The sequence below is a fragment of the Amblyomma maculatum genome, chromosome 11, assembly GCF_055883805.1.
Source record: "Amblyomma maculatum isolate TAMU_Amacu chromosome 11, ASM5588380v1, whole genome shotgun sequence".
Lineage (NCBI taxonomy): Eukaryota > Metazoa > Arthropoda > Arachnida > Ixodida > Ixodidae > Amblyomma > Amblyomma maculatum.
In genome coordinates this window covers 108,016,996-108,030,476 of record NC_139354.1, presented here as the reverse complement: position 1 = coordinate 108,030,476, position 13,481 = coordinate 108,016,996, and the positions used below count along the sequence as shown (strand labels likewise).

The 13,481-nt window shown below is 49.6% G+C and overlaps 1 protein-coding gene across 1 annotated transcript in view; it reads left to right on the top strand.

Annotated features, from left to right (window-relative positions):
* The first annotated feature begins 13,154 nt into the window (after positions 1–13,154).
* LOC146174625 (multidrug resistance-associated protein 1-like) overlaps positions 13,155–13,481 on the top strand; it is a 132,342-nt gene continuing 132,015 nt past the window's right edge. Inside the window, exon 1 of the mRNA XM_084583798.1 lies at positions 13,155–13,274. Within this exon, the coding sequence (XP_084439924.1) occupies positions 13,245–13,274 (30 nt within the window). The 5' untranslated portion in view covers positions 13,155–13,244. The remainder of the gene's footprint in view (positions 13,275–13,481) is intronic.

Genomic DNA, 13,481 nt, shown 5'->3' with positions numbered 1-13,481 from the left:
GTGGGGTGGAAGCGCTGCCTCAGAGATGAAGGCGGATAAGATGGCACACGGTTTGACGGCTTCAAATCGCATGGTGTGGGAGACGCGCACTACGATGGTATGTAGTTCGTGCCTGGGGCGCGGCACTAGGCGTTCTTTCTTGGTCTTGCTGGGTGCTATCCACCCTTCTTCTGTATTGGGATCGCAGTTGTCTGCAAATGCCGCTTCATCCGAGTCGACATCAATATCGGTAGTGCCAGAGCAATGGGCAGGAGGTGACGTGGAAGATGGCAGTAGCGGCGACGCAGCATTCGTCATTACGCTGCAGGATGTGGATGCTGGTGTGGAAAAAGAGCTGGCAGCGTCTGGAACCCGAGGCGAACTAAGACGACGAAGATCACGGGACGGAGAAACGGCCGGGAACGCGGGGCTCGCCTTGCAGGCGCGCGGCATCCCGGGAGGCCAGATTTTGGGGGCGGCGTAGTCCAGAGATCGCGTAACGGGGCTCGGAGCGAGCGAAAGTCACGTCCGTCCGCTCTCAGAGCCGCTGAAGGAATCTCCCAGCAAAGCCGATCGTTCACCTGCCACGCGGTCGAGGGATGCCGCGTTCCACGAAACGGTTGGGGACGTCTTTCCCCTCTCTCCGCGCCTATGCGGACGTCGCTGGCGAGCCCAGCTCGACGCCGCTGCTCGAACGCGTACGGGGCAAGAGCGCGAGGAATCGCGGAGCCTTCCGCTGGCCTTTCCTGCCCTACCGTCATTACGTCTGCGCCACTGGTGCGCGGCGCGGAGTCTTGGCCTCCGGCCCAGGCGCATCGCGGCTCTAACGATTCGGCTAGCCTGGGGGGCGGCTGGTAGCGCAATTCAGCGAGTAAATTCGCCTGTACTACCTTCGCTTCCTGTGCCAGGGTCTCGAGGTTTGCAAAACTACGTCCCCGCAAATACGGCTTGAAGGCGGATGGCGTTCGTTCACCTGCCACGCGGTCGAGGGATGCCGTGGTCCACGAAACGGTTGGGGACGTCTTTCCCCTCTCTCCGCGCCTATGCGTACGTCGCTGGTGAGCCCAGCTCGACGCCGCTGCTCGAACGCGTACGGGTCAAGAGCGCGAGGAATCGCGGAGCCTTCCGCTGGCCTTTCCTGCCCAACCGTCATTACGTCTGCGCCTCTGGCGCGCGGCAAGGAGTCTTGGCCTCCGGCCCAGGCGCATCGCGGCTCTAGCGATTCGGCTAGCCTGGGGGGTGGCTGGTAGCGCAATTCAGCGAGTAAATCCGCCTGTACTACCTTCGCTTCCTGTGCTAGGGCCTCGAGTTTTGGAAAACCACGTCCCCGCAAATACGGCTTGAAGCGCGGATGGCATTGCCTCATCATGCGCGTGACCTGTTCTAGATCGGTTGCCGTGGGATCTGCCCTCTTGTAGAGCTCCTGCATTGCGCGTAATACTCGAGGTGGCTCTCCTCTGGGTGCTGTGTGCTCAACGCTAGCTCCTCAAGCATCCGGCGTTCGTAATCGGGCGGCAAGAACTCGGCGCGGAAGCGATCTGTGAAGTCTGCCATCGACTCGAAGGCCGGCTGGCAGCGTCTCCATCGCGCCGCGCTCTCAACAAGTGCTACGGGATTTACCTGCGCTAGCACCACGTTGTCTGGGGAACCCAGTGCCGTCTGATAATTATCGAGTTCTTGCAAGAACTCGTGGACTGACTTCACGTCCGTGTAGCCGGAAAAGGAGGGAACCTCTACATTTATACGCGGACGCGAGACTGTCGCCGCAGCTATAGCTTGGTTGGCGCTAGCCACCGAACCAAGCTGACAGGTGAACACCGACAATATTTCGTTCATCTGCCTCATCAGGGCGGCCGCATAGGTAACCTGCGCAGACTATACCGCGTCCCTCACCTCACTTCCGGACGCACTGGCATCCGAAGCAGCGGCCCTATCTGGCACGTCTTTTCCCGGAGGCATTGCACTCAACAACTAAGGCCAGCCGCGAGCCGCAGAACTGCTGCACACGCACTACTACCACCTAGCCCGCGTCAGGAGGCTATTCTCAAAGGCTAAACACTTCATAAAACTAACATATGCACAAAAAAAATTAAAACACACACCGCCCGACACTAAAAAACACATACATAACCCAGAACAAAATTAAAACACTGTACAAACACTATACTACACTCGACGCCATCTGCACACACGATAGCCCTAAGCTCAAATGGTGTTGCGCCTATCATACAAAGGACCGGCCCGTCGTGTTGCCGTGCGCTGCCACGTTGGCAGAGAAATCGTCCATATGGGTGCTAATTCAGCCCCACATTGGGCGCCAGTTGTGGGCGATTTCTCTGCCCGAGGGATGCGCACGACAAATACACAGTGGGCCGTATAACAAACATCTTTAATCTCACGTAAGTACGGGCGTCGTCCAAGGCTGTGCGGGGTCGTCGTCCGGGGGGCGGCGGGTAGTTTCCGTGGAGAAGCGCCAGGAGCCAAGCAGCAGGAACGAAGAGGCAGGGACCAAGAGAGAGCGAGACGGCGGCGCGTGCCTTCCTTTATAGCCCTCTCGCGCGGGACCGGTTATCCCCGAACGAGCTGGGAGAGGGAAACAGGCACCGCGCAGGGAGCATTGGGAAGTGGCGCGACCTTCGAATGCGCGGCGTGCCACGGGCCTTACAGATATGTGGCGCAGGGCCCCACAATGTATGTATGTATGTATGTATGTATGTATGTATGTATGTATGTATGTATGTATGTATGTATGTATGTATGTATGTATATATGTATGTATGTATGTATGTATGTATGTATGTATGTATGTATGTATGTATGTATGTATGTATGTATGTATGTATGTATGTATGTATGTATGTATGTATGTATGTATGTATGTATGTATGTATGTATGTATGTATGTATGTATGTATGAATGTATGTATGTATGTATGTATGTATGTATGTATGTATGTATGTATGTATGTATGTATGTATGTATGTATGTATGTATGTATGTATGCATGCATGCATGCATGCATGCATGCGTGTATGTATGTATGTATGTATGTATTGTGGAAGAAGGCTAGGTGAAGACGGCGAGGTCGTGGCGGCAAGGACAGCGAAGCCTTGTCTAGCGTTTTAATCCGATCACGAACCCAGGCACGCGCCGGAGTCGGCGCCGCGGGACGATGATGATGGTATGCACAAATGAAAGAAGATGATGATGGCATGTACAAATGAAAGAAGGTCCACAGGAGCCTCACACAATCTGCCCAGGGGGGTCGGAAGCGGCCAGCCTGGCCGCTCCTAACTAACCGATGTATCGCGGCGCACAAAGGGTTTCAAGCGAGAAACATGAACAATTTCAGTTCCACGGTGGCGTTGGTCGGCGGGGGATCAACAGGCGTGACTTTGTAGTTAACTGGAGAAGTTTAGCTGATGATCTGGTAGGGACCAAGGTAGCGGTGGTGGAATTTGTCACTAAGGCCAGGGGTGCGCAGTGGAGTATAAAGCAGTACTTCGTCAACGGTATGACAAGAGACCATGCGATGCGTAGAATCGTAGCGACTCTTGCGGTCTTCCTGGCACGCTGCTGTGTTGATGCGGGCAAGATGACGGCATCTGGCCACATGAGATAAGAACTGGGTAGGTACCGATGTGGAGTAGTCGGGCGTAGAGAGGAAGGAAGCGTCGAGAATTGTAGTGGGATGACGGCCATAAACGAGGAAAAATGGAGAATAACCGGTAGTCCGCTGTACTGCTGTGTTATAGGCGAAAGTGACGAATGGTAGAATAGTGTCCCAATTTCGATGATCCAGTGTGATGTATATGGAGATCATATCCGATAAGGTGCGGTGAAATCTCTCATTCAGCCCGTTGTTCTGGGGATGGTAGCTCGAGGTTGTCTTATGGAGGGTGGATGACGCGTAAAGAACTTCGGCAACGACTGCCGATAAGAAGGCCATCCCGCGGTCACTTAGGAGCACCCGAGGAGCGCCATGTCGCAATACAATTGATCGCAAAAAGAAATTTGCTACTTATTGAGCGGAACCGGTCGTACAGGTGCTGTCTCAGCGTAGCGTGTAAGGTGGTTGACAGCTGTTATAATCCAATGGTTACCCTCATCGGAGAGAGGTAGGGGACCATATAAATTGATGCCTACTACGTCGAATGGCGTGGCGGGACAGGGAACAGGTTGTAGAAGGCCAGCGGGTGAAGAGGGCAGGATGCGACATATTTGGCAACGCTGGAAGATAGGCCAGGCCAAAAGAATCGTTTTTTCACGCGGTCGTAGGTTTTGTCAACACCAAGGTGACCGGCAGTAGCGTCATCGTGGAGAGCCGCCAGTATACGTGGGCGAAGCACACGCGGCACGACTGGAATCCAGCGAGTTCCATCAGGGCAATACACGAAGCGGAGTAGGATGCCATCTTTGAGCTTGAAATTGCGAAGTTGTCGGCGAAGCCGAGCATTGGGTGGGTCCGAAGCGCCAATAAGGCGGTCGATGATAGGACGGCAGTAGGCATCGGCTAATTGCTGTGAGCGGAGAGCGTGTTTGTTCTCAGAGTCGTCAAATGAAACTGTTGTGATGTACGTCGGGGAAAGAGATGGTCGTCTGTGGTCATAGGTGGAAATGCATTGGGAAGAAAAACAGCAAGCCGATTCCGAAAGTGGACAGCGAGAAAGAGCGTCGGCGTCTTGGTGTTGGCGACCCGATTTATAAGTGACGTCGAAATTGTATTCTTGCAGGCGTAGAATCCAATGGCCAAGTCGGCCTGTCAAATTTTTGAGCGAAGACAACCAGCAAAGAGCATGGTGATCGGTCACAACTGTGAAGTGCCGACCGTATAGGTAAGGGCGAAACTTTTGGACAGCCCAGACGACGGCAAGACACTCCTGCTCGGTAATAGTGTAGTTTTTCTCTGCTGGAGTCATAGTCCGACTGGCGAAGGCAATCACTTTCTCACGCGAAGTTGCATCGCGCTGCAGAAGTACAGCTCCAAGACCGAGACCACTGGCATCAGTGTGCAGGATTGTTGGAGCGCTGTCACTGAAGTGTCCAAGAACAGGGTCTGATGTGAGGGCGTGCTTCAGGTTATTAAAAGCAGCTTCGCACTGTTCAGTCCACACGAAAGGGCTGCGTGCTTTAAGTAGTTGATGATGATACATGTATGTATGTATGTATGTATGTATGTATGTATGTATGTATGTATGTATGTATGTATGTATGTATGTATGTATGTATGTATGTATGTATGTATGTATGTATGTATGTATGTATGTATGTATGTATGTACGTATGTATGTATGTATGTATGTATGTATGTATGTATGTATGTATGTATGTATGTATGTATGTATGTATGTATGTATGTATGTATGTATGTATGTATGTATGTATGTATGTATGTATGTATGTATGTATGTATGTATGTATGTATGTATGCATGCATGCATGCATGAATGCATGTATGTATGTATGTATGTATGTATGTATGTATGTATGTATGTATGTATGTATGTATGTATGTATGTATGTATGTATGTATGTATGTATGTATGTATGTATGTATGTATGTATGTATGTATGTATGTATGTATGTATGTATGTATGTATGTATGTATGTATGTATGTATGTATGTATGTATGTATGTATGTAATGTTGCTTAGGGAAGAAGGAGCAAGGCACGAGTATTTGCAGATCCTTTGCGAATAGCAGTGCTCTTCGCCCAATGGCAAAACCACGGAAGGCTCCGGTATTCATAGCCCAATATATTACAATGAGGCAATCCTTCCTAAAGCTACATAAACACAAAGGGCGCAGACTGGCTATAGCTAGCGCCCGTAACCAACTAAATATCCTCACATAGACAATCTCATGCGCTAGGGCAACAGCGTCAACAAGGACAAGTGCCCAAATCACGCCCTTGAGCAACGAATCCTCATGCACGTGGACGAACCTCAAGGAGAATGTGGAAAGTGATCGCTACATCATTGACTCCGAAAGTCCCCTGGTGGCAATAAAACGCACAGATTAAGATGTCTTTAGCAAAAAGAAGCAACCAGACAACGCGACTCGCAGCTCGCTGAACAAGAAAATGGGAAGTCATAGAGCATAACCCCACCCTATCATGAAGGGTAAACAAATCCAAGAAGAGCTGCCCCACACCACAGCTATAGCTTGCGCAATTGCTAAAGTTGACGAGTCACTGCTTCACACTTGGGAGGCTCGGAGGTGACTTGTGAGAAGTTAGAAGAATCAAAAGCACAGCTGAAAACTCAAGCAATGCATCGCATCGCAACGCAACGCAGAGGAGCTGACGAGCGCGAATTGACATGGGTTACGCGACCGGTTTCGAGGAGAGCTAGAGCATGCGAGCAAAAACATGGGCACTGCTCAGGGTCAGTCTGAAACGACAAAACGCAAAATCGAAGACGACCAGCAAGGATGTATTCCTGCACAAAGAGCAACAAGAATAAAACAGTGCTACATCGGCACAGGACCTGTACCACAATACGGCAACTTTAAACGTAAAAGCGAGGTTAGCAGCATACTCGATAAACACATCACTGAGGCATAAATTACAGCGTTTTTGTTCATATACTGATGAACACGTGCGGCTCCGAGAACGGATAGTTTTCAGCACAAAGTCCTCAATAACATGCCTGGACGACCCTGCCATCACTAACCTCACCGCTTTGTTCAACTAGGCCTGGAAAACATGAAATCTTCCACAACAATTGAAGATGGCCGAGGTTGCTCTGATTACAAAACCTGGCGAGGCCTTGTCACTGAATGGCCTTCACCTCATATTACTAACATCTTAACGTGGAAAGTTCTGTAGTGCGTTCACGCGCCTTACCCCTTGTCTGGAGACACGAAGGTTTTGTCGGAGATCATGTTCTGGTTCAGGCCAAACTTCTTCACAAAAGAGAGCTAAAGCACGAAGTCACCCCCATAGCGCGGTGCAGACGAAGCCCGTCTTCGCGGTAGGTGCGTTGATAACGTAGACCACGACTTGACCTGGTCTCCTCGCACTGTGGCGAACGAGTCTAGGTGTGGACCTTCTGAACATACTTCATGGCAACTACTTATCATTGGCGAGCACACGGCACGTACAATTTCACGGGTCACGACATATCGCAGGGATATGTAATCTCTCCGGGTTTCCTAAATGGGGTAATGGCTGATTCCTCTGTATCTGAATCCGATTCCCATAAAAACCATGTCCTCTTCGCGGTTGATTAAAAATACTTGCGACTAAAGGCTCCAACAGGAAGATAAAAGACGCATTAAAAGAAGCTATGGACCTGGTCTATGCTATACAACAGCCTCCAGACTGACATGGGCAGCCGACAAATCTGAGCTACTCATCGTCCGGTAGAACGAGCGCTGAGAAATGGCTCCCCATCGGAATCATAGCGCACCTAGTAGGCGAACACGTAGCTCAGGCACAAAGCTAAAGAGTCTTGGGCTACAGGCAAGACTACAGGCAATGAACGTACTTCTTACATGGTGCAATTACTGCGAAAACAGAGACGCAATAGCGTAGGCTACCAGCTCACATATAAAGTCCACTTTAACTAAGTCGTATGAATGTACCTGCACGGGTTAAGGGCAACATGATTTGAGGGGTCCTGGCAAGCTGATTCTGATATCACCCTCTCGTATGAAAGTAGAGACCCGGCTTGACAGATCCTATGAAGCGTAATGCCAGGCAACCCTACGCCCAGTCAATGCGCGGGCATGTCAGCTGCCAGCTACCACCTGCCAGCGCCATGGTCGCGACTTTTCGCTCACAACGCCAACGCGGTCGCCGACGCTGAATTTTCGGTGATTACGGTGCCTTTAACGCTACCGTGTTAAAAGGCAAGCTTTCGGGCTGGTGAAAATACAGGTAGAGAGGTCAGGATGGTTGTATATTGCTTTCTTGGAAGGTTCCCTCTGATGAGCAGGAAACGTTGGTATGCGCGAAACATTATTAGTGCTGACCAACAGGGAAAAAGCTTATAGCAGTATGACAGCCACCATACTGACTGGGATGGCTCCCTCCGCGTCTCCGAAGAGATGACGTCTGCTAGTAGTACGTGGCACTGAATATAGAAGTTGGATTTATAACTAATAATGAGGCTGGGAAATTGTTTGAGGAGCAAACTGCAACAAAGGAAGAAATCTTTTCGAAGTGCATCATGTGTACGACGTGTGACTATGCCCAAGTAGCTGCCCGGCGGGTTGCGCAACCAGCGTCTGTGTCTGCGGTTGCCGGTGCGTCGCAAATAAAAAACTTCAGCATGTAACTGTCCTTATAATGGGAGAACCACAGATTTTGGCTCTCCAGAATTGGTGATATTTTACTTTGTAGCGCTGTGCAGTCAGTGATGGCGCTGCCCGTGTCATAGTGCTTTCTGAAGCTCGATGCCATTGTGCACAAGAGCAAATTTGAATATTTTGAATATCGATCGTTGTGCTTCGCACAAAAAATAGGCGAGAAGCCATACTTCATCACAAATAAAAGAAGCTTGTTGTCAACAGAAAGCTCTTCGCTTTCGGAGTTACTCGTACGTAACGAACCACCAGAACTCACTTGCAATGGAGCTGTGCGCTATGCGTAATGCGATGGTCTTATAAATACTATACCGACGATGACAGAAGTTCATATTTACGTCGACACTCTAGATGCTATTAAACAACTGAGGAGAGTTACAAAAACATTATGCATTACTCAGGAGATGCATATTCTAAATAAGAGAATAGCGAAACGCGTTCAGATAGATTGGGTACAAGAAGACGCTCACAATATTGACCATAAGGAAACAAATGCCCTTTGGTACCTGATGCTGATATTAACCGGAAGTCACGTGCCGCTTGGTCCGCGGGCCAAACAGGTCCGTGGCCCGTTGTCTGGTCACGAGTGCCTCGCCCACGAGACTTCCTTTTGATCCCCAGTCCGCTCTCCCTCTCTTAGCATACTCTTTAAAAGTGGGTGTGTCCTGATTTTCCCGTGTACTTACTCCCTCCCTTATAACCTGATGAGAAATGAGATGCCCTTACAAGGATTAAGTCTGAGGCGAACCTGACCCCATCACTGACGATGATGCCATCAAGAAGATGCAGTGCAGAGCACATGCTCTAAGTGTTCAATGCCATCGAATGAGGTGGATCTTCGTCACCTTTTATGGACGTGCTTAGAGATGCAGACATCAAGAACAAGGCGACTGAAAGAGACTGAACTTTTGCCTACAGGAAAACTTTCACTTGTGGCTAATGGAGCCGGGGCTTGCTCCGGTTTCTGAAATACGATAGTACCTGAGTTACATATAGTTAAATACAATCCCGCTGGCAAGTCTCCGCATAAAAAACAAACAAAGTTCTTTCAGGCTTCGCATTCCGAGAGGAATAACACATAAAAGCAAGAAGACCTGAAAGGAGACTGCAGTGAAAGAATGTAGTTCTTCATCAGCGCAAAGTACTTCGAAACTACCAAAGTACGGCTGTTTAAGCTCCGAACTCACGCTTCTGTCGCAAAAATCAGCATCATACGAGCTTCTGCGTTCTATATGGTGGACATTATCTTGTGTAACAGTAGCACATTGAGTTGCCTTGGATGTTTTGGGGGGGAATGTAATTTGCCCGGAAAAGCGCCAAGTCTCCGCGTCGATCGTTGCTCATGCCTACATTGCAGAAAACAGAAAGAAACAGCATGCCATTGTATTCTGTCAATATTTTGATACTTGCTGGCTTATAACATAGTGTTTTGGGAGGGAGGGCGACGTATAGCAACAAATGCCTTATGTGACACATTTTAGTCACAGCGGCTAGCTTTGGGCAGAGTTGGCGGCCGGTGCAGCTAAGTCCGGTTGGCGGAGGCCACCGTCAATCTTATCATCATGGCGTTTCTTGTCTGTTTCGTTTTGCCTGCTGTTGTGGGCGCCACTGACGACAGCGCCCCAAGCGGCAAGCTAACCAGGCGGTCGCCGGGAGACCCCGGCTACAGTGCCCATTCCAGCCACTGTACCCCAGAATGGGCGATCGTGCCAAGCAGAGCGAAAAAGGGCGCCATTGCCTGATAAATAAACAGTTGTGCTTGTTATACCGGCTACGTCTACCACATGGTGGCAGCGGTGGGATATGACGCCAAGAAGTTGGGGATATCAGTTGATTGTGCGAGGGTTTCATCTAGCTCAAGAGGGCGCTGTAGAATCCCAAGTGATTCTATAGCTGGTCGACTGAGCAGCGGTTCTTTTAATCCTTTGATGATGAAGACTGCTTCTTGGACTTCAGTGTTGCGCCAGGTGACTGTTGCATCGATGTAGCCAACGCTGTCTTGCCTGGGCCTATCAACAGCTGTTGCGTTGACTTGATGGGTCCCATGACGGTTCTGTCGTACTGGTCGTGTGCGATTGCAGTCACATCCGCGCTGGTGTCGACCTTGAAGGTAAAAGGCAAGTTGTTCACGGTAGCAGTAATCCTCCACGACGTATTCACTCCCACTTTGATTTCGCCTAGATGTAGCTCTCCGAGATCTTTTGGTCGTTGTCGGGATACTCGAGGTCTCGTCCTTCGGCTTAGACATGCAGACGCGGGCGTAGTGGCCTTTTTTCCCACACTGGTTGCATGTCTTGTCTATCGCGGGACACTGCGTCTTTGTGTGGTCACGCACACCACCACACCACTTGCAGCGTTCGTCTCCCGTCTTGTGTGTACGTTGAGGGCACTACTTGAAAAGCCCTTCGCTTCGTTCCGGTGAGTTTTGACGTTTGTCTGGCCGCGAACTTCTCCCATGTCGAGTGCTGGCTGTTCGATGGAGAGAATTTCCTTGTGTTGAAGTTTCACGCTCTCTAATTGCGGGGAGCTGTGATTGCTTTTTCGAGAGTGAGTTCTGCTTCAAGCTGCAGTCTCTCGCTGAGGTTTACGTCTCGCAAGCCGACCACGAGCCTGTTCCGAATCAGTTCGTCTTTGAGAGTTCCGTAATAGCATCTTTCGGTCATCTTGAACAATTCAGTCGCAAATGAGTCGACGTTTTCATGCTGCTCTTGTTTCCGATAGTTAAATAGCGCTCTCTCATAGATGACATTCTTTCGAGGTAGGAAATGCTTTTCAAAAGCACTCACCATGGCAGATTATGATGCCATCTGTTCGTCTGTCAGTTTCAAAGCAGCGAGCACGTCCTTCGCTTCTTCACCCATGGCGTAGAGTAATGTGTTGATTTGCGTCGTCTCGTCTTGTCCTGTCAGACCGGAGATCAGTCGGTAGCGTTCTCACCTGCGGTGCCATCGTGTCCAATCTTCGGGCTTGCGGAAATCGAGCTTTGTCGGCAGTTACACGGCGAGCGGGTTGAACGTCATTCTCGGAGTGCCGCTCGCGCGCTCTTCGTTAGCGCCGCGAGTGTCTGGCATGACGCTGCGGCCGCTTACGTTGGGCTCGCTATCCTTCTGGGTGTCACGCTGCGTTGGTTATCCCGTCGCTGCCACCATGTGGTAGACGTAGCCGGTATAACAAGCAAAACTGTCTATTTATAAATCAGGTAATGGCGCCCGTTACTGCAAAAACAAAAGGAAGAAAGAACACTGGGCAAACGAACAGACGCCCGCGTACTGCCGCTAGCACGGTCAATTGAAGTAACCAAGTTCTCAACCAGACTCAGACGAAAGAAAAAAAGCAGCGCGAATCGTCGTTTTGAAAGGGGCACAATTACAGCAGCTTAGCATATTTACTTCGCTTAAGATGTGCGCTGGAACAGAAAGGGATGCTCGTGATCCTTACGCCATCACCGCAGGCGAGGTGCGCAACACACGTGGATTTATGTGCCCACTGTAAATTCCCAAACCGATTGAACGTTCTCGGAACCAGTGTTTAACACTGAAACCGCAGCAGTTAATGCACAACAAACAATCTAAAGTTAGTACATTTGTATGGATGTCTTTACTAGCTTCGGAGGAACCACTTGAGCTTGCTCTTTTGGAGCTGAGGAGAAAATATATTTGGATCACGGGTTCCCTTTCCATTCAGCTTATAGAATTTTCCATTAAGTGGTTGATTACATAATTTAGATCTCGCTAAAGACGCCAAATTCTTGCGATGTTCTCTGCATATAGTTCAACATGAAAAATATAAGCAATATACTCCATGCTACGCTTGCATTGTAAGAGGTTGCGGCGCCTTTGCCTAACGTCATACACGTTCACTAAAGTGCATAAACACAGATGCCAAGAAACTTGCCCTTAGCACATTTAAAACTGCAACCAGATCCTGTTTCTGCAGCACAAGCAGAAATAAACTGAGATCGAAATCGCTTTTTCCACGAACGAGCAGAATAAAACAGTGCCGCCTTTCTGCTTCCTATTGCCGCGTTGGGAAGTCGTCAAATGGTGTTCCAGTTGAATTCATGCTTGTAATATTGTACCATGCTTGTAATATTGTACCCTACAAGAGAGCAGTGTGTCCGGTATTTTTATGCATCATTTGTGCTCGAGAAAGGCGCGCAGAACTGCATCGTGACGGCACGCACATCTTTGCAGTAGCCTCCAGACATGCTTTTGCCACTCTGACAGGGACGTGCAAGCTGCTACGAGTGGCGCCCACGTATGTACGTGGCGCCGCAGTGAGATGCGCATGAGAGATTTATAACCGCAAACGTGTGAAACACCACAGTGGTTGGAGATCCAATTCGTCGGAAAACATCTTTTCTCTCTCTTGTTTGCGTTTCCTGACTTATTATTGAATGTTTTTCTTTATTTCACCCAGTGTCCGGGGCCCCGGTACACATATTTTTGTGCGAAGAAGTAAATCACTTGATAGCGCGAACCTCTTTGCAACACTTTCTTTAGGGCCATCGGTGTTATACCGCGATTAAGCATACCGAAGCCTATTTCATCTTTTACTGGCGTCAATACCTCAGTACGTGCGGTCGTTTCTCCTTTGTGCTTGGTTAAACTAGTTCATTTTTTTCTAATATTAGTACAGTTAAGCTATGTTCTATACCAATAACACAAAATGTTAATTTGCCAACTGGAGCGACGAGCAGTGAAAGCTGTGAAGTGTCGAACATGGTGGATTCCTCGAGCGTTATCTTGTTGTTACCGCGGTTCGTCGAGGGGGTGCGCTTGCGAGGAAATGCAGATATGTCATCGTAGATTACCGTTATCGTGCCGGCATTGTCTCATTGCTCGATGGGTGCCTCTGCGGAGCTGTCGATTGTCGAGGGGCAGTTCTCCGCGTCCATCGGAACGGCCAGCTGAGTTTTCTGTACCTGACGTCGGCGAGGCGACGGCGGACAGCATGGATGCCTTCTGCGGTTCGCCGCTCTGGGTAAGCCCCGTCGTGGGATACGCACTTCCGAACTATTATGTCCGGCGCTTCGGCTTGCTGACTGGTTACGGCTTCTCCTTTATGAGGGAGCATCACCTTTTTAAAGTGGGGAGGATTTAAAAAAATAAGCAATAAATATTATGGGAGACACTGAAGCTCCACTTTTGAGGGTAGGGTGCCAAAGCGTAAGCTACCAGCCTATATAGC